A 24,983-nucleotide genomic window follows, 5' to 3' on the forward strand; every position below is an offset into this window, starting at 1 on the left:
GTGTGCTTTATATATCGCTCCCAATCGAAAACTGTCGCCACGATTTTCACGCACACGATGACCCGATCGACCCTCCCTCCCATTAGGTTGTCCCCAATCGGCAGCTTCCTGCCCCACGATCGCGCAGTGATCGTGTAGGGCCTTGTACGTTTTTTGGGTGAGAATCGTTCGATCCGATCGTTCAAGACCAGTTTTCCACCCAGTTGGTTTCGGTTTCGGAAGAGGCAGGACGGAGGGGCGAACGTTTGCAAGAGAGTATCGCAGTAACGCAGCCTAGTGTGCTATCACATCCGTACGCACACTCACACACAGGGGGTTGACAAGCTCGCATAGGTCCCGGCCGGTATTCCCACCTTGCGAAGAAGACACACCACGCGCACGGTGGAGGCTGGATTTTGCATTTCGGTCACTCGTATGTGCGGTTGGCTGGCAGAAATGTAAATTTTGTCGTAAAAATACGTGCCTTTTTTTCCTTTCCCCCCGCTTGTATGTTGGCACAGGTAGAGATCGAAGACTGTTCCGCAGACGGAAGAGTGCGTAACTGAGTGCGGGTGAAGTCGGATAAAGTGGTCGTTTTGGATGGGCCTGTTGGGCAATGGGTTGGCACTCATTCGCCATCCCAGCCGGCCCGAGCGGCCATTAGTAGTGTGCCAATGTTTGGTGAAGCGTCCCGGTCGATTTGATAAACACTAATGCACATATATACACGTCATGTATTTATCTGCTTTGATTAGCAGTTTACTCTTCCATTTTTAAGATTCGGTGTTGCTTTTCTTCTTTCCTGCTATATTTTATGTTTGTGCGTTTTTTTCTCGAGGGAAAACCAGCTTTTTTGTTGTTCGAGCGAGAGGTTGTTGGTTTTGACTTTCGTTTCAGGGGACTTTTATCAGCAAAATCCAACAAAAAAGAGAAGCTAACCCATATGCTTCCCGCTTGGGAGCAGGCGGAAATCAAACAAACTCATTCAAACGAAACGAACGACCAGATGAAGTCAGCACCTACAAAACCAGATCACGATCTTTATTGGTGATTTTTGCATGCTGTTTGTTTGTTTTCGTTTCTTTTTTGTGGTGGAACAGTTAATCAGTTGAAGTTTGGCCAAAACACAACATTGGGTTAAGGGTGAAGGGAAGCTGGATTAAAACTAGTTTTGATTTCAGGTAATTTGCCAAAATTGGAAGAGAAAGCAACGTCGTTGCACGACAAGTTGGACGAGAGTCGAGCGTCTAAGGGAGTTATTACTTTCACAGGTCACGCAATTGAAGACGAATAGTATTCGTTTGGCCAGAATATCTAACTTCTACAATGATGTTATCACGATCCGATGAGTCAGTCGCGTTCACCTCCCCACCGAAGCTCTTATCCCCAAAAACCCTTATTTATCGGTTGTTGTTGTTATTTGTCATACTGTTTGCTTCATCAACAGTCACCACGGTGGTAGAAATTCTTCCCATCCACGGGCAGACGGCATCTGTTTACATTTTGACGGCAAAAACCCCACCCGACGCAGCCAAAAAGCTTCTATGTTTGTGCGTGTAAACATAACCTCCTTCAAGGTTGAACCGTTGCGTTTCGTCTTAATCACAACGTTGGGATGGTAGGGTAGTTTTTGTGTTCTTACTTGGTGTGACCTCTTATTTCGTAATAATTTCAACAACTTTTTTGTTTTGAAATTTCCTAACCCTTCGGGTGACTTAAGACAAAACGGGACGGACGACGTGCTAATAACCCACCGATGGTCATTTGTCGCTCGGATCAAACCGGTTCTATCCTTAGCGGGCCGGAAGTAATTCCACAACCTAGAAGCTCGGAAGTGAATCCAATCAACTCCGAAGGTAAATGTTTTGGAAGTTTGCTCTCTGCCCCTTCCTAAGAAAAGGGTTTTGTGAAATCGGAATCTCATTACCGGGTGCTGTTATCGCCCTGCAGATGCCAAAAGATCGTTGGCATCAACGATCGGTTAAGCCCTCGGTCAAAGTCGTTGGTTGGGTAAAACCAGCGCGTTAGGGGAATTCCCAGCACCCAGCAGGGTGGGATGTGGATGTAGACAGAACTGGATCGATGGCCCAATTTGGAGTAACCTTCAAGACGCAAAATACTAGAGCAAACAATGATCACGGTTTGCCCAAAATGCGATACTACTTATACACGATGGAGCGGCGGTGATGGGATTTACCGGAAACCTTCGCACGGGTATCAGCAAACGTCAACGAACCAAAACAACCGAGCCCGCGATCGTTGCCGATGGTTAGTTAGTGCCATGATCATGATCGATGAAGCTCCATCTAGAACCTAGAACCTCGTGCAGTCGTGCAGCAACGACTGCCAGAAGAAGGTCCAACTGGGGGGGAAGTAATGTTTCAATCTATCATCACCTCGCCGTACTTCCTCGAGCTTCTTCCTTCATTAATTGCGTTTCGCCCTGCAGAACTGAGTCTTTGCAGCGATCTTAAGCCTCTCCAGAGCGAAGTCGAACGATCGGACCGGACCGGACAAGAAAAGACTTTTGGGAAGTGGTACGTGTTGGTGGACTCGTTCACATTAAGCTCTCCCAGCGTCGTGATCTCGATGTGGTGCGGGATTATGGGGATCTTCTTCTTGCAGATGGAGTGTGTGTGTGTGTCTGTCTGTGTGTGTGTGCTTGTTGGAAGATATCATATTGGTCCCTGCTTTTGCATCCCTCCCACGTTACACCCCGTTCGCGTGGAGATCGAAGATCATCGTCGTCGTCTTCTTCGCCTTCGTTGGCTTGGTCACTCCCGACATCTTGATACCGGATGGAAACCGGTTCTCCCAGAGCACAATCCGTACACAATTCGCTTTGCATTGTGGCGACCGTTTCCGAGGCCCAGGCCCCCTCCCCCGTTTTGGGGTTGTTTTCATTTCGAAAAGGCTGTTTGCTTTTTGTGCTGTGTTGTGTATATGTTGTCCGTACAATTTCCAATTCTGTAGCCGCCCCATACATGTGATTTCGAAACATACACACACACGCTTACCTTTGCCAATTTGGGATGGTTGGGATGGGCAGACACTTTTGGGCAAAGGGTTCTGGTTTCAGCAAGGGCCTTATGTAACTCTTATTTTTGAAGTGTTTCTCACTCCCTCTCTCTATCTCTCGCTTTGTCCAAACCTCTAAAACGGACGCTCACAGTAGATAACATAACAATATTGAGTGTGCAAATTATATGCGTGAGATCTCGCGTGAAGTTTACGCATACATTATCGTAACATCCACACGCAATATGTTTGCGACAGGAAACAACAAATATGACCCACAAGCATAATTGACAAGCTTTTTGTGTCTCTGTTTTGGTGAGCTTTGTTTTGCAGATTTTAACATATGCAAGTTTAAAGACAACCCAAACGAGCTGTTGTGCTGTTGATGTTATAATAATGAAGTGCTGTGTTGTGCTTACTGCTTAATGATCGAATCGAATTAAAACGCGAATGTGGACTATGCCTTTTAAGGACTGTTTTCATACTCGCAAGCGTCTGCAAAAACCTCCGGGGACTTCCCTTATTGATTGTCGAAAGAAATAAAATCAACAGTAAACACACACGGCGAGGTGCCGAGATCCGAGCCGAGATAGAGAGAAGCAAGCTTTATTGCATGTCAATTACGTTGATTACGTTCTGCGGTGATAATGACGACCTGCGAAGGAAGCCTTCAGCCCCGCTGCTATCGATTACTAATGCTAATGGACGTGATCAGATCACAGATTTCGATCGTCTTCCGCGGCCCCGGGTCTTGCCCATCTCTTAGTAGTGCTGCTTGTAAACGCTTGTCTGCACCGATCCCTGCCCATTGTCATGGCTGGTGGAGGACACACTGGCACCGACTGCGACACCGTTTCCACCGTAGCTTCCACCTCCTCCGTAGCCACCGCCGTTTCCATAGCTGCCACCACCGCCACCGGATCCTCCAAATCGGCTGGCCGACGCAAAGCTGCCACCGTTCGGGCCGTACGAGCTCACCGATCCACCGTTGTTGGAGACGTAGTGCGTAGTGCCACCGGACGACGAGTCACCGAACCGGGTGGCCGTCGCATACCCGCCACCGTTGCCCGTCCCAAACGACGACACACTCACGCCCTGGCCCGAGTTTTGTCCGCCGAATCGGTTGGCCGTGGAAATTCCGCCTCCATTGCCGTGCGGGATGTAGTTCGAGGAGGCGCCACCATTCCCGAAGTGCGTCACCGTAGTGCCACCCTGCCCGTACCCGTTCGAGCTGCTGCTGATGCTCACACCCTGCACATTGCCTCCACCATATCCACCATCGTCGCCACCGAATCGATTGTTGAAGGAAGTTACACCAACGCCTCCGCCACCGCCGCCGGAGTGGCCAAACGTGCCGGCACTGGCACCGGCACCGGCCGAAGCGAACGCCGCCTGCGAGCAAAGATCGGTAAACGGAAGCGGCGGCAGTCCGAACGACGGGAACATGTTGCTGAAGAACTGATTCTGTTGGGCCTGGGAGGCGAGAGCTTGCGCCTGGAAGCTGCGGCAGGCCTGCGTCCAAGCGTTCACCTGCGCCTGCGGGTACTGGTTATAGTTGAACCCGTTCGCATAGGCAGCTGAAAATGGGAGGATTAATGGCTACAGTTAATGCAAAAGCTCCACTGCAAACATCCAACAGTTATTTACCGACATCGCGCCCAAACGCTGCAATGGACAGCAGCAGCAACAGCAGCTGCTGCACCGGTAGTAACGGCATCGTTCGATGATCTGCAAATGATCGCACTACGCAAGAGGTAAGACACACACACGGCCGCTGATTGAAAAAGCTTCCGTGCACCAGCTTCATTCACTCGATGTGATTCAATTACGCGCACTGCGTCCCGCTTTTAACCGACCGCAAACGAACGAATCGGACCGAGTGGTTCGTGTCCTGCTGACTCGCCCGCCCGGTACCTTCCGCTCCACGGTGCGCTCGATCCGACCTGAATCCGATCTAACCCTTATCTTGGTTTGGGTTCTGGAGGAGGAGGGCAGCAAAAGCAGCAGCAACAAAAAAGACGCACACACACATACATTACATCTGCCATACACACACACACACGCGCGCGCGCGTCGCAAGATTCGCTAAGCCGTGCAAAAGCCCTCCCGGAGTTGGACACAGGTACATGTGGGTTTTGTTATTGCCGGATCGCCGCCCCACCGGCCGGGGAGAAGCAAAACATCACACCTAGATCACGTAGAAGCGGTGGCGAAATATAGCAGATGAGCGAATGGGATGAGGGTGGACGCGAGGAAGACACCCCGGACACACACTGTGTGGCAGTGCGTAAAGCCCACACGTACGTCTTGGACGTGTTTGATGCGGTGATTGGGCTGCGGGATGTGCACGAACAAGAGAACCTCAAAGTCATGGTTGGATTTTTGCCCAATTTGTTGTCGATGTTTTGCTGTGGAGTTTGGCCATCCCGCAAAGATTACACGACGAAACGCAGGTAGAAGAAGGGTGTATGCATGCGGTGACGGATATTCCCGAATTGATCATCGATCGATGAATTATTTGATTGCGATCGTGCCGAGGGAGATTTATGAGGTCAGCTTGACAGCGTTGCGTGCCGGCTGAAATGAAGTTTTGTTTATTCCGGGTCCGATCACACTGGGAAACCTCTCGTGGAATGCAAAAAGCGGCATTTGAAGTTGTAAACATTTGTGTGAGCTTTTTATTGGAGAGCAGGAATTATCGTCATATTCCTTCTTTTTTCGTTATATCGTTATATTCCCCCATAAAACCCGCATAATACGTAAAACGACACCATCGCCACCCTCCCTAGTTCCACACCCAAGATTCACTTTGCGATTTTTTAACCGTTCCATCGGCCGACTCATCGGTACTGATGCGCACTCCGAAGCTGTCGCCGGGACCGTTGCCAAAGTTGACCTCCGTGTGACGTCCGCCCGGTCCGAACGAAGAGCCCGATCCGGCCTGAGCGCCACTACCGCTGCCGCCCTGTCCGTGGCCACCTCCAGCACTGTGCGATTGTGCTCCGGCACCACTGGCACTGTGTCCACCGTGTCCGCCATGGTTCGGGTGACCCTGCTGCTGGCTGGAACTGCCAGCTCCGCTCGACGTTCCGATGTGCCCCTCCGGATTAGGTTGCTGCTCGGAGTGTGCCGTCCCCGAGCTGCCCGTACCAATAACACCATGCTCCGGCTGCTGTCCATTGTGGGCTGCCGATTGTGAGCCAGCGCCAGCGGTACTGCCCGATCCATGTCCACCGCTGAAGGAGCTACTGCTTGAGAAGGACTGCGATCCGGAAGATGCGAAACTGCCACCCTGCCCATTCGGCATGCCAAAGTTAAACTGCCCCATCTGTGGGAACCCTGGCAGGGGTCCAAATCCCATACCAGCACCCGCTCCCGGTGCTTGGGGCTGGAAGAACGGAAAGCCTGCTCCAGGGAATCCGGCCCCTAGCCCGGGGACACCACCGAAGCTGCCCGCTCCATTGAACCCAGGGAATCCGAAGCCAGCCGGACCGGCTTGTTGCGCTCCCGCACCACTCGACGCACCGGATGCACTTTGCGTTTGTGCGACAGGCTGACCGGTCGTGGGATGCGTACCTATTATTCCCACCACTATCACGCTAACCAATGCCAAGTACATGGTTTCTTCGTTAAACTGAACTGCTTCGAAGGGGGAAAAGAACCAACTGGTGTTTCAGCAGGTCCGTGCAGGGCCGAAGAAGGTTCGAAAGTGATTATTCTACACACAAACACACACACATACGTACACACGGTGTGCTGCGTCCTACGACGAATAGCTCCAGCTATCAGTGGCTATTCCTGGGTTCTACGCCGGTACGACCTGCCTGATAAGACAATTCGTAAACATTGCCGACTTTGGGTTAACCGTGCGATAAGCCATGTGCAGTAGTCAAACTTGAGATTGAACTTGAGGGGTTTTATTTCAACTGCAACATGATTGGAGCACTTCTTACGAATAAATTAACGAAGATTACATTGAAGATCGAAACGGAAATGGACATTCGCATCATTTTCATGGTTAAAACCGCCTCTTTTGTTTTGAATAAACTCATTGATTTGTAATTATATGATCTTTAAAGGTTTGAACGCCGTTAATTGGACCTTTGCTTATGAGTGTAATTAGTGATCTCCTGCCTAGACACTTAAACTCACCCAAAAAGGGAATAACTACGCCAATTACGCTGCGCGCGAGTAGGGATTTTCTCAACATTTTTGTTGTGGGCATATATAAGACACTACAGCTGTTGACGTATGGATATGGTTGAGGTTTGTTTCGTTTATTATTTTACATTCATTAGCCAAGCTAATGGTCATAAATACATAATGCTCATTGGACACACTCTCTTAGTCTTTTAGTCCTTCCATACCCACGCTTCACTTTCCGTTTTCTTCACCGTACCGTCCTTCGACTCGTCCGCACTTATGCGCACTCCGTATCCCTCACCTCCTTGGCTTCCTCCATGGTGATACTGCTGCCCATGATGTCCCGAACCCGAACCATGGCCGCCCGGTCCGTGATGGTGTCCGTGCTCCTTCACATGGCTAGACTGTGACTGGGCGCCGGCCGAGCTAGACGAACCGCTCTGCCCATGGCCGTGACCACCATGTCCATGCTGTACATCCTGCGAGACGGACTGTGCGCCGGCCGAATTTCCCGTCTGGAGATGGCCGTGCTGCTGCTCAGCCGCAGCCGACTGTGACTGTGCTCCGGCCGAGCTTCCCGTTTGCAGATGTCCCTGCGATTCGCCGTGATGGCCAGCCGAGTGCGACTGTGCGCCGGCGCCACTGTGCAGATCCTTTCCGTGATCATGCCCGTGCACGTTCTGGCTGTGGGACTGCGACTGTGCGCCGGCCGACGAACCCTGGTGTCCGTGATGGTCGTGCGAGATCGATTGCGCACCGGCCGCACTGCCACTTTCACTGCCATGGCCGTGCCCGTGACCACCGCCCTTGCTGAACGACTGCGAGCCGGCCGAGGCACCCGAACTCGAACCGTGGCCCGAACCGTGGCTTCCGGACTGTGCCTGAGACTGGGAACCGGTCACCTTACCGTCGTGGCTCGAAGAGAACGAGCTCGAGAAGGACGAGCTGCTGCTCGAGGACGCACCGCCACCGTGAGTGGGGAATGAGGGGAACCCTTTACCAAACACGTCCGGGCTCCAGCCACCGGCACCGTGGCCAACCGGACCAGCTACAAGCGGTTGAGACGCTTGCCCCGGTCCGAACGCCCCAGGGAAGCCGGGCAGTGCTGGGAAGCCGCCAAAACCGGAAGCCGACTGTGAGTTGCTGCTGGCGGCACTACCGCTACTACTGCCAGCACCATGATGGCCAAGATCGGTGGGGTAACCGCTGACGACCAGTGCACCGACGGTGAGCAGTAATGCGAGCTGCTGCTGCATCATTGTAACGAACTGGACTATCGGAAGTACGCTGGAGAAATGCTTCCAAGGCTGTGCGCTTTCGTTGGCTACCGCAAAAACCGAACTACTTGATGGAACGATGATAGCAGCTTGACTGACTACCCTCCCTGCAATAGGTTCTATTTTTATATAACAGCCACAGCCAATCTCCGTCCCGACACTGCATCAAAACAGCTGATAGCGGCGGAACTTCCACCAGGCGGGCCCTGCAGTTCCGCCGCAGCTTACTTTCGCCCCGACTACTGGCAAGGGAATGGAAATCCCGGCCGTCCATTTCTGCCTAATAGAAGGGAAAAACCCTCCGAAACACGCACCAGCACGCACCGGGGCTCGGACTTGTTGTACGATCGCCTCTCGATCGTCTATCAGCCGGGAGAAAACTTGTTTTCTTACTGGTAGCGGCACGGAGCGTACGCGACTGTCAACCGCAGCGTCGTCGGGGCGTGAATTCGTTAGGGGAACCGGTTCCCCGTGCGCTAGTTGAACCCAGGGGGACGAGTCGGCCAAGATCGGAAGTCGAGGCTCCATCCGCTCGGTGGCCCTGGCCCTGAAATTGTGATGAACATGTTGCTAAAATTCTGCAGAAATGAGCAAATTAATTTGATCAATGTCGCAAACATCGAATAACCTTCGAACAGTTTTTGTGAGCTGATCGCTATCGGATCCATCAGGAACAACGCGGGTCTAATAGAGCGATCGCGACCGATTACGAACGGAACACGATGTCACCCATCAGAATAACCGGTATTCCTAGGGATTGTATGATTTGTAATCGCCTTGTACATAGATCGTTTGAAGATCGCAATAGAAGATTGTTTGTGTGTTGGTTTCGCTCTTTATTGTTCTACTGCATTCAGCATTCCATTCCAAGCTCAACCCCAATCTGCATCCCACATTGCAATTCCGAAGGAACGTATTAATAACGGATCGTTTGTGGCGTTATTTTAACATCTCCGTTTCTGTTGCTTGCTCCACCTCCGTACGACACAAAGAAGACTTCTGGCTGAACGACGCTAAATGTTGGAGGCAGCTCGCGCGCTTGGTACGTTTGTGGCTCATTTGCTGAAAGTACAGAGGGAACATAGGTTAAACCGACACGACACGACCAGTAATGTGCTGCTTTGCTGCAGGCTCATTAACCCCGAAGCCATCGAACCCGTTTGGTGCATCTTGTTTCCGGATTATGAATATATGCACGCCGGCATCCATTAGCGGGCGCGGCGGGCGCCAACACTTACCTCGACGCACACGGCGGGGAATCCCGGCAGTAACCAGGGCAAACGCATTTACCAGGACGATCAACAGCAACAGCGGCACAATCGTAAGGGAGCGTTTAAATTGCATCTTTGCAGATGATTTCTTCAAGTTGCGAAGTTTTGCGGTGCGGTTTCAGCGTGAAGGACGATTAGATACTAAACGGAAGAACACGCTGGAACCAAATACGAAATCCCAAATGATATCTTTTCTCAGGCTCAGGCTGTCGGGAACAGGTTTTTGGTATGAAATTTTAACTGCCCATTATATTTTCCCCCGTTCTGAATTGGAACATAGGAAACGAATTCTCAACATCGGAACGTTTTTGCTAAAATGTAGTATCTATGCGTTTAAATCACACTATTTTTAGTAGTTCTTAGCTGTGCGGGGCTCATAACAGGTTCCTTAAATGGAGCGTTTCTTGAAGATTATGGCATTTATTGGGTTTCTATCGATGGTTTGTAGTTTGTAGTTTTTGATAGAAATTCGATGGGCTACCTGAGAATGTAGCTTCTTTTGCCGAACCAGGTTTGGAGAATCTGTTCCTGGAACTGGATGGGTTCGGAACCGTTTAGTTCCTGGAACGAATTGAGATAAGTATTTTAACGGGAACAGGTTCGATCATAAATCAAGATTGCATACGACAAATCGAGATAGGTTTGAGTTTCAGTACCGAAATTGATTCAGTTCCTGTGTCAAATAGGTTCACGATTGATCCCTCTTGTGATATTTTTCTCTTGTGAATGCATTGTGAATGGATATTTGTAATTTGCGAAAAAAAGATAGTTTAACATATAGGAACGTTCCAATATATTCAAGAATTACTTTAAAAACACTCAAAAAGATCTGTAATTAAAAAAAACTATTTAATCCAAATTTTCAAACATAAATTTCAAACCCGTCAATCGCCCATTGTGATCAGAGCTCTGAGCCGGGCTCGCACGGTGTGCTGTCAATGTTCACGCGCCCCACGATGACAGCGGCTGAATGTCAATAAAACAGAACAAAAAAAAGAAAAATAAATGTAAATAACACGCGCGTTCGCTCCAGCACACGAATAATTGCAAGAATTGGCGAAAAATTGCCTCCGTGGAACAAATTGCAAAGGTACAGTTACCGTGCACTACCTCTGTGGTCGTTTAGCGTGTGAAGTAGTGCAGTGAAAATTGCTAAAAAGTGCACAATTTGCAGCAACAGTTCTAAAGTGCCGGGTAAGCGCCGCCTGACTCCATGCTGGGAGAGAGTACCTCAAGCAGGGGAACGGGATTTGTTGTGATTGCGAAACGCAAAAAACAGGGTAAAGGAATAGAAAATCAGCGAAAAACACATCTCCAAAATGGATCATTCTTGGAAATTAAAATTATCGGACTAATACTACGATACGGTAGAATCGCTATCAGCTTGCAGTCGCTGGGTTGGGGCTGGGTTTATGATGTTATCTCGCCGCGGCCGTTGCATCAACATTGGCATGTGAGGTTAAGCAGTGACATCATTTTGAGCATGATTCTACACGAACGCAAGGGGCCTACGGCAAGAGTAGGCCGTGACTTGCAAGATAGCCGCGCGGCACCGGTCACTTGATAAAGATCTGGTGTGTCTTGTGTTCCAGAACATCCTGAAGCGATCGTCATGTGTCCGCCGATTCCTATTTTTACTACCGCCGCGGATACTGCGATGACGTAAGGTTGTGTAAATTAAATCCAGTAAAGAGATCAATCTTTGCAAACAAAAATGCGATTCCAGCAATTGTTGCCTTCCTTCCGACCGAATGAGAGAAACCCTAGCTTGAACCAACCCCGTAAGCAAAATCGATTTGTTACACATTCCGATACTGATTTTATCGCCAGTGCAGCAAATATCGAACCCCGTGCCGTGTATGAACGCAATGCACGGGGCCCCGCTGCCCCTTGTCCCGCGGACACGCACATCGTCCTCCTCCTTCAGCAACAAACGGTCCTAAACGGGCGCATTGGAATCGTCATCACTTATTGGCATTGGTTCGATTGTTCAGCGGCCGCAGGGACTGAATAACGACCCCACCGCGGGGTTGGTACTTGTCGCTCCGTGGACACACATTGAAACCCATTACGTAGCTGATTGCTTCCATCCATCGTCATCGTCATCGTCATCATCATCAGCCGTCATTGGCTAGGGAGGAGAGCGAGAAGCGCGACAGATAGCAGCGAGACTAGGCCCCCGGGCGAGGTTAACAGCTCTAGCAGCGAGAAGAACGCGCGTTAGTATTTAGTAAACCGTCGACCCATACGGAAGCGTGGTTCACTGTTGAACTTGTCTGCTACACGGCACTGCTACGCGGCACGTCTACGAGAGCCCTGCCGTTCGGTCTTTGGGTCATCTTTCTACGGTTATCTGCACGAACGAGGTCGTCTACGCTTGCTTCCCGAAAGGAACCGACTCCCGAAACTCCCAAAGTGCGTTGAGTATTTTCGTTGGTGTGTGTGTGTCTGTTCCTGGTTCCATTCCCGCTTCTAGTCGACACAATTACGCCACTGGCGTGAGGAGGATGTGTGTGTGTGTGTAGGAAAACAAAAATAAAACCCCTGCATATCAGTTGTGCAATATAGTGAAATCGGAAGACGGTCGAAAGCTGTGCATGCAGTGTATAAAGCGGAGAGATGTGAAGAAGACGTTCTTTAGGGTTTTTTTTGCGTGTGTCGTCCGGTTGATAGTCAAACGTTCTAACTGTTCCTCTCAAAATCGAAGCCAGGCACACACGAGGCCTACCCCGGGGTTGCGATGGCAACAGCCGGTGTGTGTATGGAAAGTGAAAACAAATCGAGTCGCCAGTAGTTATTTTTTCTTTGGCAGCAGTGGGGAGAATGAAGAATGCCAAGGGAAACCCGAACAAGCGGACCGGCTGGCTGGGCAAGTTTTATTGATTGTGACCTTCTGTACCCGCGCCGTGTTGCTGTGTGTATCGTGCGGTGCGTGCCTGTTCGTTCGAAATACAATCCACAGGTTGAACTCGCAAAACAGTGAAACTGTAGTGTGCACGATTTCACACGGCATAAATCCATTGCCAAGGTCTGGGCCTCCTGGGTGGCTGGAGTCTTCGTGCTGGATGTTCGTGTCCGTTGCGTAATACATGTTGAGCCGGGAAAGCATACTCCTTTATGCTCCATCATCATCATCAACATCATCCTAATCGCAGTTCACTTATCGCTGCGCTTTGGTAGCGTGCATGGATTTGATTTGTATCATTTTAATCCCACTTCGAGCACGATAAAGTATGTTTTACCTCTTTTTGCTCATTTTCTAAAATTGTTCTCTTCGCTCGTAAATAAACGTTTAAGTGGCGCTAAACGAAGCCGCCTCAGTCATCAGTCATCGGTTCGTGGGAGACGCGGTACGGATGGCGCGGTTTAGGCAAAATGCCTATCCAATTCATCGTTCGCTCTCTCGTAAACCAACCGCGTCTTACTCGGGCAAGAGCGAAGCTGAAAAATGTGTCTTGTCACGATTTGTGCCCCCCTGCTTTGCATCATAACGCCACCCGGCGCGAACCGTTGCGCTCGGGGAACGTTACGTGTACTGCGAGAGCGTGCCGGGTCTCTATGCAGCCTTACCCAGCTCTCTATTGAATGAGAACTGATGGTAGTTAAATGCTGTGGAACTTTGTGACTGATGTTTGTAGCAACCGATTTCCTGTCCTCTTGTCCTTGCCAGTGCGCACAGCCGTGCTAGTGGAATGGAACGCTGTGAATTGTTCCGTCCTTCGCTAGATACATATTTGTGGGGGTAAATAGGCAGGCACTTGTTGCACTATCGAGTTGAGAACAACACAGCAGAACGAGCGAACGGTTGAGTTGCTGGAGATAAGATGTCTAGTACCTTGCACTTTATTTAGCAAACTAAAAAGGGCTTGAAATGTACTGCAGTATTTAATATATTTTCCCATTTTTTTCATTTTAGATTTTGAAAGTGTTCTCTAAACTCTGAAACTGTTCTGTATCGGACCCTAGCGCTCAACACGTGTCACACTAAATCCAAAACACCGACGTTCCACCAACCAACCAACCGACCGGGACACACCAGGATGGGTTTGCTAAGCGAAGGCAGTCCTCTGACGTGGGACGAAACGAAGGCGCTGGCACAGCACGTCCGCGAGCATGGCATTGAGCAGTTTATCAATCTGTTCGCGCGCCTCAAAGACCGCCAGGGCGACGTGCTGAAGTGGGGCGACGAGGTGGAGTACATAATCGTCCGGTTCGACGATAAGCAGCGCGCGGTCCAGGTATCGCTGCGGGCGCAAGAAATTCTGGCCAAGCTGAACGAAAAGGAAGCGGCCGATCCACAAGGTAAGCAAAAATCAACAAAAAATGGGGGGAAAATGATGATGGATGAGGTGATTGACGCAGATGCATTCGTCTCTGCGCCACCGAAACCGAACCGTGTGGAGTGCTGCATCGAAGCAGGCAGGTGGCGGCAAAAACAATGATCTATCGTGCAAGATACGGAACACGTGATCGGTGCGCTATCACGTTCGAAACGTGCCGCTTGCTGTGTGTGCTTCCTAGTGGTGTGGCGATACGAGTGAGATAAAACCGACTTGTCCGCTACATCGTTTACATTCCGGAGCCCGGTGGGAGGAATGGCTGAAATGAAATACGGCGTATTATGTTTCGTGATCGTGACATTGTTTCCTGCTTCCTTCCCATTCCAGGAGTCAAATCACTGTGGCGTCCCGAGTACGGTGCGTACATGATCGAAGGTACGCCCGGCAAGCCGTACGGTGGTCTGCTGGCGCACTTCAACGTGGTCGAGGCAAACATGCGCTATCGGCGCATGGAGGTCGCTGCCCTGCTGCCGGAGAACGAGTTCGTCATGTCGATCACCAGCTTCCCGCGGCTGGGATGTCCGCGCTTCACGTTCCCACCGGCGGTACCGACGCCGGACGATGAGGCGTGCGCGGCCCGGTCGAACTTTTTCCCCGACGAAGCCATCTTCCCGGGCCATCCACGGTTCAAGACGCTGACGCGCAACATTCGCCAGCGGCGGGGCGAGAAGGTGTCGATCAACTTGCCGATCTACCCGGATCGTGATACGCAAACGCCGGTCGAGGGCAGCATACCGTCCCACCCGAGCCACGTGCACATGGACGCGATGGGCTTCGGTATGGGTTGCTGCTGTTTGCAGCTCACGTTCCAGGCGTGTAATATTAGCGAGGCGCGCACACTGTACGACCAGCTGACGCCGATGTGCCCTATAATGCTCGCGCTGACGGCGGCCAGTCCTGCGTACCGTGGCTTTCTGACCGATGTGGACTGCCGGTGGAACGTGATCTCGGCCTCGGTCGACTGCCGCACGCGGGAGGAGCGTGGCGAGGAGCCGCTGAAGAACGATCGGTTCCGCATTTACAAGTCACGCTACGATTCGATCGATTCTTACCTCTCGCCGGCGGGAGAGAAGTACGTAAAGGCGAGAGCGATTTTTTCATCTCCAAAAAGGGTCTGCTAACGGTAATGTTTCCTCCCATCCATCCACAGATACAACGATGTGCCTTTGGTGCTGGACGAGACGCTGTACAAGCGGCTGCGCGAGGGCGACATCGATCATCTGCTGGCGCAGCACATTGCGCATCTGTTCATACGCGACTCGGTGTCGCTGTTCAGCGAGAAGGTGCACCAGAACGACCGGGAGGACACGGACCACTTCGAGAACATCCAGTCGACCAACTGGCAGACGATGCGGTTCAAGCCCCCGCCGCCCAACTCCCCGATCGGGTGGCGCGTCGAGTTCCGGCCGTGCGAGGCCCAGCTGACCGACTTCGAGAATGCGGCGATCGTGTGCTTCGTCGTGCTGCTGACGCGCGTCATCCTCTCGTACCAGCTTGACTTCCTGATCCCGATCAGCAAGGTGGACGAAAACATGCAAAACTCGCAGAAGCGGGGCGCGGTGCTGACGGAGCGCTTTTGGTTTAAGAAAAACATCACCGCCATACCGCCGGAGGAAGGCCGAGCGGACGGTGCAGCATCACAAGCCGAGCAGCGGCAGAATGGCACCGCGGACGAAGCGGCGACGTCGGAGGCGCCCGCGGACGAGTACGAGCTGATGACGATCGATCAGATCATCAATGGGAAGGGCACGTTCCCGGGCCTGGTGCCGCTGATCAACAGCTACCTCGGGTCGATGGACGTGGACGCCGATACGCACTGCACGATCCAGCAGTACCTGAAGCTGATCCAGAAGCGTGCGTCCGGCGAGCTGATGACGACGGCCAGCTGGATACGGCAGCAGGTCGTTTCCCATCCCGAGTACAAGTAAGTGTGCTGGCGGGAGGGCGACTTATATGGTCAAGCTCGATTACCACTCCCCTCTTCCCATTCGCAGGCACGATTCCGTCATCAGCGAGGGCAATTGTTACGATCTGCTGCGAAAGGCGAAGGACATACAGGACGGTGTGCTGGCCTGCCCGGAGCTGCTCGGCAACAACATCAACTCGAAAACGACGGACAACATTCCGGCCGCGATTGAGAAGCATCTCACCAAGCGATGTTAGTAGTTAAGTAGTGGTCGTTGTCGTTGAGTTTTAGCGAGTGCGATAATGCCGTGAAACCGTTCGGCTAATCTACTTACACGCTCTGCCTCCTCTCCCCCATTGCCCTAACTTAACTAAAGTCACCGAAAAGGGAACAGCAATGGTGGTGGTGGTCTCACACATGTTGGAGGGTGATTTTCGTGTGCCGGGAGCGAACCAAAACAAAACAGGGGAAGGGAGAAAACCGTTTCCGTTTTCTTCTCTGGCGCGCCAAACACCGAATGCGGGTATTTCAATGTTGAATGTTAGCAGACTCGCGCTCAAGCAGCGCGGATGTCGAGGACGAATAACACGGCTGCACGGGATAAGGAATGCAATTATTTTTCCTCACAACGCCGTACAGCAAATGCATTTCACATTTGGAGGGGAGACAGACAGACAACACCCCGGAAGGCAACAATCCGCTAATTTTGCGAGCAACCCCGCCAAAAAAGGGCCAGATTGCGAGGGGGATAAGTTGTGCTGTTTTTTTTATTATTATTGTTCTATTATTATCTTTATGATTTGCTGATTGTTCAAATAGGTGTGTGTGTGTGCTCCACATGGTGTTAAGAGAAGAAAGTATGGCACAAGTTAGCATACGTTTTACAAAGTAAGGTTAGACAGTTTGTTTGTTAAGTTTACGTTGCAATGATATTTTTTTATGAATCGTGTAAGTCTGTGGACCATGCGCACGCACTATCTTAACGGCCCACCCCATCCTTTTGCAATCCCCAGTTCGTCTTCAGTTCTGGATTTCTTTTTCAATTCCAAAGACACGTACACACAAACATCCACGATCCTCTTCCTCACATACTTTTGGTGTGTTGGCTTTGTTTTGCAGAAGACAACGAAGAGCGCGAAGGAAGCGTTAGCGTTTACAAGCACCTAAGCAAACTAGCAAACACATTCTCAGAACACTGTTACACCTAGCGACCTGAACAGAATGGAACACAGAACAGAAGGCGAAGCGCGAAGAGGGCGAGGGGAGGGCAGTGGAAGTTTTTACTATACAAAGACGACCACAATGCAAAGTGCAAAATGTGTACATCGATCACCGTTTACTCCGTGCCGGCGGCGGCATTCCCGGGAAATCCCGGGTTCGGGTAAACGGGAGTGAGAAGAAACTTTCCCAGGGCAGCAACAAGCAAATGCACGAAGAACAAATTGTTATACAGAAATATACATAGATTTATATTAGATTTTCTTTAAACCGAAGCCACTGGTCGCGGGTGTTACTTGTGTGGATTTGGATCGTCCGTGCGCACGAAGTAGTAAGAGAAATATTGAGAAAAAAAAACACACCAAAATTCGGATTTAGGGTAAGCGTTAGGTAGTGAAGTGTTTTAAAACTCTTTTTTTTCACAAAATTGTATACACTGTGAAAGTGTCTCAGTTTATTATATCTGCATCTGTGTTACCTTATAGCTTTACATTCTACTAATTCTTGTATGTATGTTTTCCTCTTTTGATTCCGTTGTAGAGCAATGAAAAATGGTACGAAAAATAATGCTTTCCCTATCTCTACTACCATATATCAAAAGAATAGCGCACCAACGCCACAGCTCGCCAGCAATGCTGGCGTTATTGGCGCGTGTGTTTTGTAGTACAGAAACATTGTAGCTAGCTAGCAAACAAAAGGTACCTAAATCACTCTCTGTGGCCGGAGGGGTGGTGGTGGGATGTGGTTCCTGCTAAGCTGTGGGGACGATGATGATCACACGACGACGTCTTTCTTTGGCATCCATATTCGCAATCCGGCTCGCAAAGGCAAACCAAAGGACTACTGTGCTAGAAGGCTTCTTCAGGTGCGTGAGTATGGGGCAGTTCTTTTTCGTTCTCTTTTTATCATCAGTTCACTTTCAATCAATTTCAAATAGTCCGTTTTGATTTTTGTGGGAGTAAAAGAAACGCACTGTCTCTTAAAACCAAAAAAAAACAAAACTAAAATCACAGTTTCGTCAAACGTTTGCGTGGAGAGAATAGATAGATGCTTAAGCAGTGCTTTTTTTGACTTCCTTATCCGAATCATTCCCTCTTTAGTAAAGGGCTGGAAGTCGGTTCCATGGTTCTAATAAGTCTAGTGTGCCAGTATAAGACCTTCACTTGGTCACTTTTCCATTCTCATTCGACAGCTTTTCTCTATGTGCCTCTCTCTTTTTCTCCCTCTCTTGTCCTTTACATGTCTTTTTTTCCGACATCCGGAAATCCTTTCCTCAATTTTCGTTTTGTGTAGTACATATGAAATCTCTTCTTTTATTTTTAAATACCTTCCTTCCTTCCTCCCTTCCTTTCTTCGTTGTCTCGTCCCCCTTTTACACATAGTAATCACAAATGCGGAAATGTCTGCGGTAGTAATAATTGCTGGCACTGGTACTTCCGCGCCATCCCTGATAGTTTTTTTGTTGTTGTTTTGGATGAATTTGGATGTGTTTGAACAGACACACACACGCACACAAACAATGATTATTGGAAGAACCAGACATAAAAAAGAAGGAAATGAAATGAAACAAAAAAGAAGAAGAAGAAAAAAAACACAGAAATGCATTATTCGAACCCGTTCGTACATCGATGGGCGCACGTACACTCTTCGGAGAATTGGGAATTGGGAGGAAGGGCTGTCCTAGAATCACACACCTTAAACGTATTATGATAACACACAGCACACACACACACACGCAGATAAGCTTTTGCTCATGCAAACATACTCTGGGGGTTAAGCGGAATGCGTCATTACTGGGTCGGAATGCAATGATTGGGGAAAGTTTGCTGCAACCAGTCCCGCAAAGGGGGCGCACCGGAGGAGCAGTACGAAACAAAACGGGCAGTAATAAGCAGCTGAATCATGCTGGAGGGAGGGGGCAGAAGGGGTTAGCTTCGGCTGATAATAATCACACTTGTTTGCTTTGGTGCTGTACTACCACAAAAGCAACAGACGCACACACACACTGGCAGGGCAGTAAGGAGTGTGAGTAAATGGGAAGATGGTACTAAACCGTGGTGCTGTTGTTGGCGACCGGAACATTCACCGCGGAGGACGACGAGGACGCAGCGATGGCATTGTTCGGCGAGGAAGGATTGGCGGCACTGGTCGAGGGCAGCGCCACGCCACCGGTCGTCGAGGCCGGATTGGAGAAGCTGTTCGGTATCGCGACGACGCAAGCGCCGGCCCGGCTGTAGTTGACCGGGGCGATCGGGGTCCACTCGTTCGTTTCCGCGTCGTACTGCTCGACGATCTTCAGGTATTGGATGCCATCGTACCCGCCGAGGGCAACCAACCAGTCGCCCAGCACGCTGACACCGATCGCGTCCCTGCCGACGCTAAGCGATGCAATCTGCAACACATTCTCCGGTTAATTCTTCCGTCCGTTCTGTGTGTGTCTGTATTTTCATTGAGTGATACTCACCAGCGTCCACGTATCCGTGGTCGGATCATAACGCTCCACGGTGTCCGTTCGGCAGACGGCCGGATTGCTCGGCGGACAATCGTGCCCACCGAGCGCGTACAGGAACCCGTTCAGCACGCCAACGCCAACGCAACCGCGCCGCTGGTTCATGGGCGCACGCAGCGTCCACTTGTTGGTGTGCGGATCGTAACACTCCACCGTCCGGTGACACACGCTACCATCCCGGCCGCCGATCACGTACAAACGGCCACCCAGCACCGCCACGCCAGCGGTCGAGCGCATGGCCGACATTGGCGCAACGTAGCTCCACGTGCGCGCCGAAGGATCCCACCGCTCGACCGTGTTCAGATAACTCCACCCATCGTGACCACCGACCGCGTACAGCGGTCCCTCGAGGAATGCCACGCCGAGCCCATGCCTGGGCGTACCCATCGGTGGCACCAGCGTGCTCCAGCACATCGTGTTCAGATCGAAACTGTCCACCGTGTTGAGCGTCTTCAGCCCATCCCGGCCACCGACAATGATCAGCTTGTCGTCCAGCACCGCCACCCCGAACTGGAGCCGCCGGGTCGGCATATTCTTCAGCAGTGTCCACTTGTCCAGCCGCGGATCGTAGCTTTCGATGCTGATCGCACCCTTGTGCCCGTCCATACCGCCCACCGCCAACAGCCGGCCCATGGTGGACTTGCGCGGCCGCGTCCGCGAGGTGGAAATGAGCGACCGGCGGCCCGGGATCAGATGCCACTTGAACGCTTCCATCACGAGCTGCTGGCACTCGTTCGCACCACCACACAGTGCTTCCACGTGATCCACTATGAACTGCAAAAAGGAAAGAAACGGGGGAAAGTTTTCATTCAGTCAACAAACCCATGAAGCAAAACGAAACAAACTCGCGCTCTCTCACCGAAGGTTGCAACAGTGGCAGCTTGATCAGTGCCAACAGCTCCGGGATGTGCCGCTTGCGGCCCTCCGCGTCGTACTGGATCCAGGCCATCAGCGCGTGAAACACTTCCTGCTCGTTCGGCACGTTCAGGTCATCGCTGCGCAGCAGATTGGCGAGCTGGGCGGCGTCCAGCATGAAGAACTCCTGGTTTTTCCACACCTGCTGGAAGTGCTGGCAGGTGTAGGCGGTCGCCAGCTTCAGCAGCGCCGTGCAGCCCTGCTGCTCGGCAAACAGCGAAAACCCGAGACAGTTGGACGGATGTAATTGACGGGCTAGGAAGTTGCAGCAGGCGCCGACGATCGTGCTGAGCTGCAGAAGGCACGCCGTGGCCAGCAGCGTCTCGACCGTGTCCTCCCGGATCTCGATCGCGCCGGTGTAGCAGTACTGGATGAGCGAGTTGAGCGCATCGCCCGACACCTCCTGGAGCGTGATCTCTTCCTGCTGGCTTTCGCGCAGCTGGCCCGTAAACATGGCGCTGAAGTAGGCGGACGAGGCCGACAGCACCAGCCGGTGGGCGGGTATTCTGCAGGGAAGTGGTGGATAGAGCGAAATTAGAAGGGAGGGAAGGCAAAGCATTGCGCGCTATAAAATGTTTATCCCTTGATGCCAACCGTTGTCCGGCGATAAATAATGCAACGGACAGCAGAATGCAACGTTAAATGGGCTTACAATCAAATTATTATGAATGAATCGAGCTCGTTTACGGTTTCCAACGGCATCGTCGTCCTACCGGCGGTGAGGTCAAGTGCATGGGCCGGCAATAGACACGATAACTGTCCCGAGAGGACTGAAAAATGCACTCGAGAAGCCGAGGCGCGCCCGATTTACTCATCATTTATCACGCGACCGAGGAGCTAACGGGAGCAAATCCCATCTTCCCCCCCTGGCCCAGTAAATTAATTTAATTTAGCTCGTTGTCTCGTGATGCGGTGCGAAGGAGTAGGGGGGACAAACGTTTACATTTGCGCGTGCATTTGAAGCGGAACCAACCAACAGAAAGCCTGCTCATCTTTCTTGCGTCTTCGCGTCTACTTCGCGTTCGTAACAACAGCAGCAGCAGCAGCAACAGCACCCCCAATGCGTCTCTGTTACGTTGTGTCTGGGCGTGGTGTGGCGCATTTTCCGCCTCCCGCAACTCGCTCGGACGGTGAATGTTTATAAACAGCAGCGAGCGCGCGCCAAAAAAGAAAAGAAAAACAATCCGCATTGAGACACCAAATGGTTGGGAAAGGTTAAGATCGTTTGCTTTGTTGTTCCGTGTCCGTTTAACGCGCGGCATACTGCGATTGATTCGTGCGATGCTGCTGCCTTCCATCTGTGTCTGGAACCTGGGGGGGTTGAACTGTGCTGTTGCACCCCACACACACGCAAACACTTACCGTCGACCGTCGACACCAGCGATCAGCACCACGTCACAAAGCTTCTCGCTCTGGAGGTAGTCTGTAAATAGAACCGGCACCAGAAAATGGGAATTAATAAATCGAGACTCGGCAGGAGAAAGAAAACCTGGCGGCGAACGAAACAGCGAAGCCGAACATGCTGCATGTGGCTGACGACGGACGGGGAGGCGAATGACACGACGACACGGCGACCCCCGGAGGACAACGCACGGTATAATTAGTAATTAGAATTTCCCTACCCTCCAAGTTCTGATCCGGAAAAGACAAAAACGACCACAAAACGGCAGATGATGATGACACATGGTTTTTGCGGGGGGAAGGGACATGAAGCCGCGGCCGCCTTTTTATACAAAGGATTGTGCGAGGATGCCTGTGCGTGTCACGTTAGGATGGTTTATGTTTCCAGGAAAAATCCGTCCTCCGTCCATCATTTTGGTGCGGGGAAAGAATGGCTAGGAGCTTGTTTATGACATTTTCACTTCCTGAAGAGCAAGACTCTATCCCTGTTCTCGTGTCACTGTCCCCATAGAAAATGCTTGTGGAACGGTTTGGATGAACGTTTCTTTGTCTAATAGGGTGGCTGCCCGGATACAAAAGAAACAAAGCTTTGCATTTGCTTTTAAAACCAATTAAGATTTGGAATTGATGCTCTTCTCACACACAGGACGGTAATTTTTGTATTTTAATTGATAGTTTTTTCTAGTTTAGTTAGTTTTTGCAACAAAAAAAGGAGTAATGTTGTGTAAAATTTGAATTATGTCACGCATTGATTTATGGCCGTTAACGCACCGAGCTCGTGCCGCTTGACTGTGCGCAAAACACGGCACTAACAGAAACCCCAAAAATGCTCCGTTATCAAAATGCTATATATGCTCACCAAAAAACATGTCCTCTTTTCCAGCAATATAGTTTTATAACCCACAAATTCCCCCCTTCGATGTTGTGACTCAACACGGCAAGCAATTGTGCGCAACCGAGCGGCCGGTTCGCGCCGTGTAACACTTCCTTGTTCGAAGAAGCATAAGAAACAGCACCCAAGCTCGCATCTCCCGATATGGTTACGCGGTAAGAAACTTGCTCGTGGGGCTGCGACTCGACTCCGGCAAGAGACCTGGGAGAAGAGACCTTGAACCTGTGCCGCGGTGCTCGAGTCGGCGGCGACTGCTGTGGGGGACTATGGGCCGATCGTGCGTTGACCTAGGGTGAAGCGTGCAGAAGGGGGTGGCGGCAACGTGCGGACAGGTTTCGAAATGGATATCAATCGGGTGTGTGTGTGACCGTACCTTGCATTCGTTTCAGCACCACATCGGAGTGATCGCGGCACCGGAAGAACTCGTCCTGGCTGACGGAAGAGTTGAGGCTGGCCAGGCTGAAGTGGCTCTCGTCCGTCACGAGACTGGCGCGGACGCTCGCACTGGATGTGGGGCTTCCCTTGCAGGACAGTTCGTTGCTCATTCTGTGGCTGCTGTGTTTGTGTTTATGGCTGTGATGTGCCGCTGCGCTGTACTGTAGAGGTAGACCCTTGGATCCTATCACCGTGTTTTGGCTTTGTACTGTAGTAGTTTGGCAGTCCGCTAGCAACTCTACTTGCGCTACTGGTTAATTACTATGAACACACACACACACTGCTTCACACGGCTCCCATGCTAGGATGAGAAGGGCTTCGTAAATCACTTCCTTATGTGCTCACACACTTGCATACTACCACTGCAAACACACACAGACACACTTAGGCCACCTTTCCGATTACACTACTGTGTGGGTCCGTCGAAGTAGGCTGTCGCAGTAAGTCTACCAACTGTACGACGCCGAATTATTTATCCCAGAGTTTCGTTTGCTTCGCTCAGCTTCAGCTACTGCTGCTGGAGGAAGAGTCGAGTGCCTTGCCGCTGCCGAAGACGAAACCAGAATGATCACTGTTGCTCTTCTGTGCCGCGTTCGCTGTGTACCGCGTCGTCGTCGTCGTCACCCGTGACTCGCTGTTTCGTTACCCCGTGAAGGACCGCGCGCACTCTACCACCAATCTGGAGTCTGCCCGAAGGGATTCTATTTTCTTGTGTCACACACAGCCACACACTACACACTACGCGTCGACACACCTCCGACCCCGATCGCTACCAAGCTGGTGCCGCAGTTTGCACACACTGTTTATGACGCTCTGAATGGCTGGGGTGCCTTTTTCCCCATCAGTCAGCTTTACGCGGTTTTCCGTGGTCCCCGCACTCAACGGCAACAGCAAACTACCACGACCAGAAGGGCACGACGGGGCATACTGTGGGGCTGCTGGCCGTGCGCTGCACCAATTGCGACATCGCGCGTCTTGACTTTTCTTTGTGTTGTGTGACTTCTGCAAGCGTGCACAAGTGGTGCGGGGGGCGTTGAAGAAAGCGGCAGTAGGAAGATGAAGAAGAGGTGAGTTTTGTTTTTGTTTTCCCTTGCCTACACGGCGTGCTGTCTATGTGTGAGTGCGAGTCGCTGCGAGGGAAACCTGCTGTCAGGTGGATCTTTCGATTCCGTTTACAGCTGCCCGGCGCTTTGGGAAAGATTTCAGTGTGAAATGAGAATTTAAATTTCTGCTGAAACTTTTCACGTGGACCGTTAAAAGAGGCGCAATTTCCGCCTCGCAATGTGCGTGATTGTCGTTTATTCGATTTTTCTGCACGATGCTGCTATGATTTGTACAATTAAAATACATTTCTATTGATGAATGAATAGATGTGTCGGATGCATTTGCTGTCGTGGCGTTTCGTGTTGCCAAAAGTGGACAAAACACACTCCGTAGCTTCTTTTGTGAACAATAATCCAGCAGTAACTGCACCCGAGCAGCAGATCTCTATGAGTCATTCCATCGGATGAAGACAAGGATGGATTCAGCTCGAGCATCCTTGGACCATGGCAACACATCGTCCTGAACAAGATCGGGACACCATTGTGGCACAGATCCCATCACAGAATGCTCCCATACGCTCTGCCACGAATATCGCATATATTACTAGTTCATTCCATCCATCTGCACCTCTACAC

The 24,983-nt window shown here is 51.1% G+C and overlaps 5 protein-coding genes across 13 annotated transcripts; 1 reads left to right on the plus strand and 4 right to left on the minus strand.

The window, feature by feature from the left end:
* Positions 1–3,575: 3,575 nt before the first annotated feature.
* On the minus strand, positions 3,576–5,135 carry LOC4576803 (uncharacterized). The gene is made up of 2 exons (XM_001238511.4): positions 4,645–5,135; positions 3,576–4,574 (listed from the first exon to the last, which is right to left on the minus strand). Exons 1-2 carry the CDS (start codon positions 4,802–4,804, stop codon positions 3,760–3,762), a joined length of 975 nt encoding a protein of 324 aa, XP_001238512.4. The 5' UTR covers positions 4,805–5,135; the 3' UTR covers positions 3,576–3,759.
* Positions 5,136–5,645: 510 nt separating this feature from the next.
* LOC11175747 (uncharacterized) lies at positions 5,646–6,921 on the minus strand. Its single transcript, XM_003435810.2, has one exon. It carries the CDS (start codon positions 6,614–6,616, stop codon positions 5,783–5,785), a length of 834 nt encoding a protein of 277 aa, XP_003435858.2. The 5' UTR covers positions 6,617–6,921; the 3' UTR covers positions 5,646–5,782.
* A 428-nt stretch (positions 6,922–7,349) lies between these two features.
* LOC11175974 (hornerin) lies at positions 7,350–8,399 on the minus strand. The gene has a single exon (XM_003435811.2). It carries the CDS (start codon positions 8,397–8,399, stop codon positions 7,350–7,352), a length of 1,050 nt encoding a protein of 349 aa, XP_003435859.2.
* A 2,231-nt stretch (positions 8,400–10,630) lies between these two features.
* LOC1281664 (glutamate--cysteine ligase) lies at positions 10,631–17,427 on the plus strand. 7 transcript variants are annotated; one of them, XM_061641926.1, is made up of 5 exons: positions 10,631–10,882; positions 13,605–13,990; positions 14,356–15,100; positions 15,179–15,952; positions 16,023–17,427. In XM_061641926.1, exons 2-5 carry the CDS (start codon positions 13,729–13,731, stop codon positions 16,189–16,191), a joined length of 1,950 nt encoding a protein of 649 aa, XP_061497910.1. In that variant the 5' UTR covers positions 10,631–10,882; positions 13,605–13,728; the 3' UTR covers positions 16,192–17,427. The 7 variants fall into 7 exon arrangements, with proteins under 7 accessions (XP_061497910.1, XP_061497913.1, XP_061497916.1 ...); XM_061641929.1 differs by having other exon boundaries at positions 10,631–10,778; XM_061641932.1 differs by lacking the exon at positions 10,631–10,882 and adding an exon at positions 11,071–11,355.
* A 1,008-nt stretch (positions 17,428–18,435) lies between these two features.
* LOC1281663 (kelch-like protein 5) lies at positions 18,436–24,433 on the minus strand. Of its 3 annotated transcripts, XM_061641924.1 has the most exons (6): positions 23,243–24,433; positions 21,939–21,999; positions 20,521–21,082; positions 19,617–20,435; positions 19,206–19,544; positions 18,436–18,599 (listed from the first exon to the last, which is right to left on the minus strand). In XM_061641924.1, the coding sequence occupies exons 1-6, from the start codon at positions 23,412–23,414 to the stop codon at positions 18,525–18,527; spliced, it is 2,028 nt and encodes a 675-aa protein (XP_061497908.1). In that variant the 5' UTR covers positions 23,415–24,433; the 3' UTR covers positions 18,436–18,524. The 3 variants fall into 3 exon arrangements, with proteins under 3 accessions (XP_061497908.1, XP_321609.5, XP_061497909.1); XM_321609.5 differs by having other exon boundaries at positions 18,436–19,544; XM_061641925.1 differs by lacking the exons at positions 21,939–21,999; positions 23,243–24,433 and adding an exon at positions 21,550–21,922.
* Positions 24,434–24,983: the final 550 nt, after the last annotated feature.

This window comes from Anopheles gambiae, chromosome 2 (assembly GCF_943734735.2).
Source record: "Anopheles gambiae chromosome 2, idAnoGambNW_F1_1, whole genome shotgun sequence".
NCBI classification, from domain to species: Eukaryota; Metazoa; Arthropoda; class Insecta; order Diptera; family Culicidae; genus Anopheles; species Anopheles gambiae.

What these genes read in the sequence shown, in the direction of transcription:
- LOC1281663 (XM_061641924.1), bottom strand. Translation starts at nt 23,414, where the DNA reads ATGAGCAACGAACTGTCCTGCAAGGGAAGCCCCACATCCAGTGCGAGC. An exon ending in GGTGCTGAAACGAATGCAAG is followed by an intron (nt 22,000 to 23,242) that starts GTACGGTCACAC and finishes TTCTATTTACAG; the next exon opens with ACTACCTCCAGAGCGAGAAG. An exon ending in GCTGGTGTCGACGGTCGACG is followed by an intron (nt 21,083 to 21,938) that starts GTAAGTGTTTGC and finishes ACTTCCCTGCAG; the next exon opens with AATACCCGCCCACCGGCTGG.
- LOC11175747 (XM_003435810.2), bottom strand. Translation starts at nt 6,616, where the DNA reads ATGTACTTGGCATTGGTTAGCGTGATAGTGGTGGGAATAATAGGTACG.
- LOC1281664 (XM_061641926.1), top strand. Translation starts at nt 13,729, where the DNA reads ATGGGTTTGCTAAGCGAAGGCAGTCCTCTGACGTGGGACGAAACGAAG. An exon ending in GGAAGCGGCCGATCCACAAG is followed by an intron (nt 13,991 to 14,355) that starts GTAAGCAAAAAT and finishes TTCCCATTCCAG; the next exon opens with GAGTCAAATCACTGTGGCGT. An exon ending in CTCTCGCCGGCGGGAGAGAA is followed by an intron (nt 15,101 to 15,178) that starts GTACGTAAAGGC and finishes ATCCATCCACAG; the next exon opens with ATACAACGATGTGCCTTTGG.
- LOC11175974 (XM_003435811.2), bottom strand. Translation starts at nt 8,399, where the DNA reads ATGATGCAGCAGCAGCTCGCATTACTGCTCACCGTCGGTGCACTGGTC.
- LOC4576803 (XM_001238511.4), bottom strand. Translation starts at nt 4,804, where the DNA reads ATGAAGCTGGTGCACGGAAGCTTTTTCAATCAGCGGCCGTGTGTGTGT. An exon ending in AGCGTTTGGGCGCGATGTCG is followed by an intron (nt 4,575 to 4,644) that starts GTAAATAACTGT and finishes TCCCATTTTCAG; the next exon opens with CTGCCTATGCGAACGGGTTC.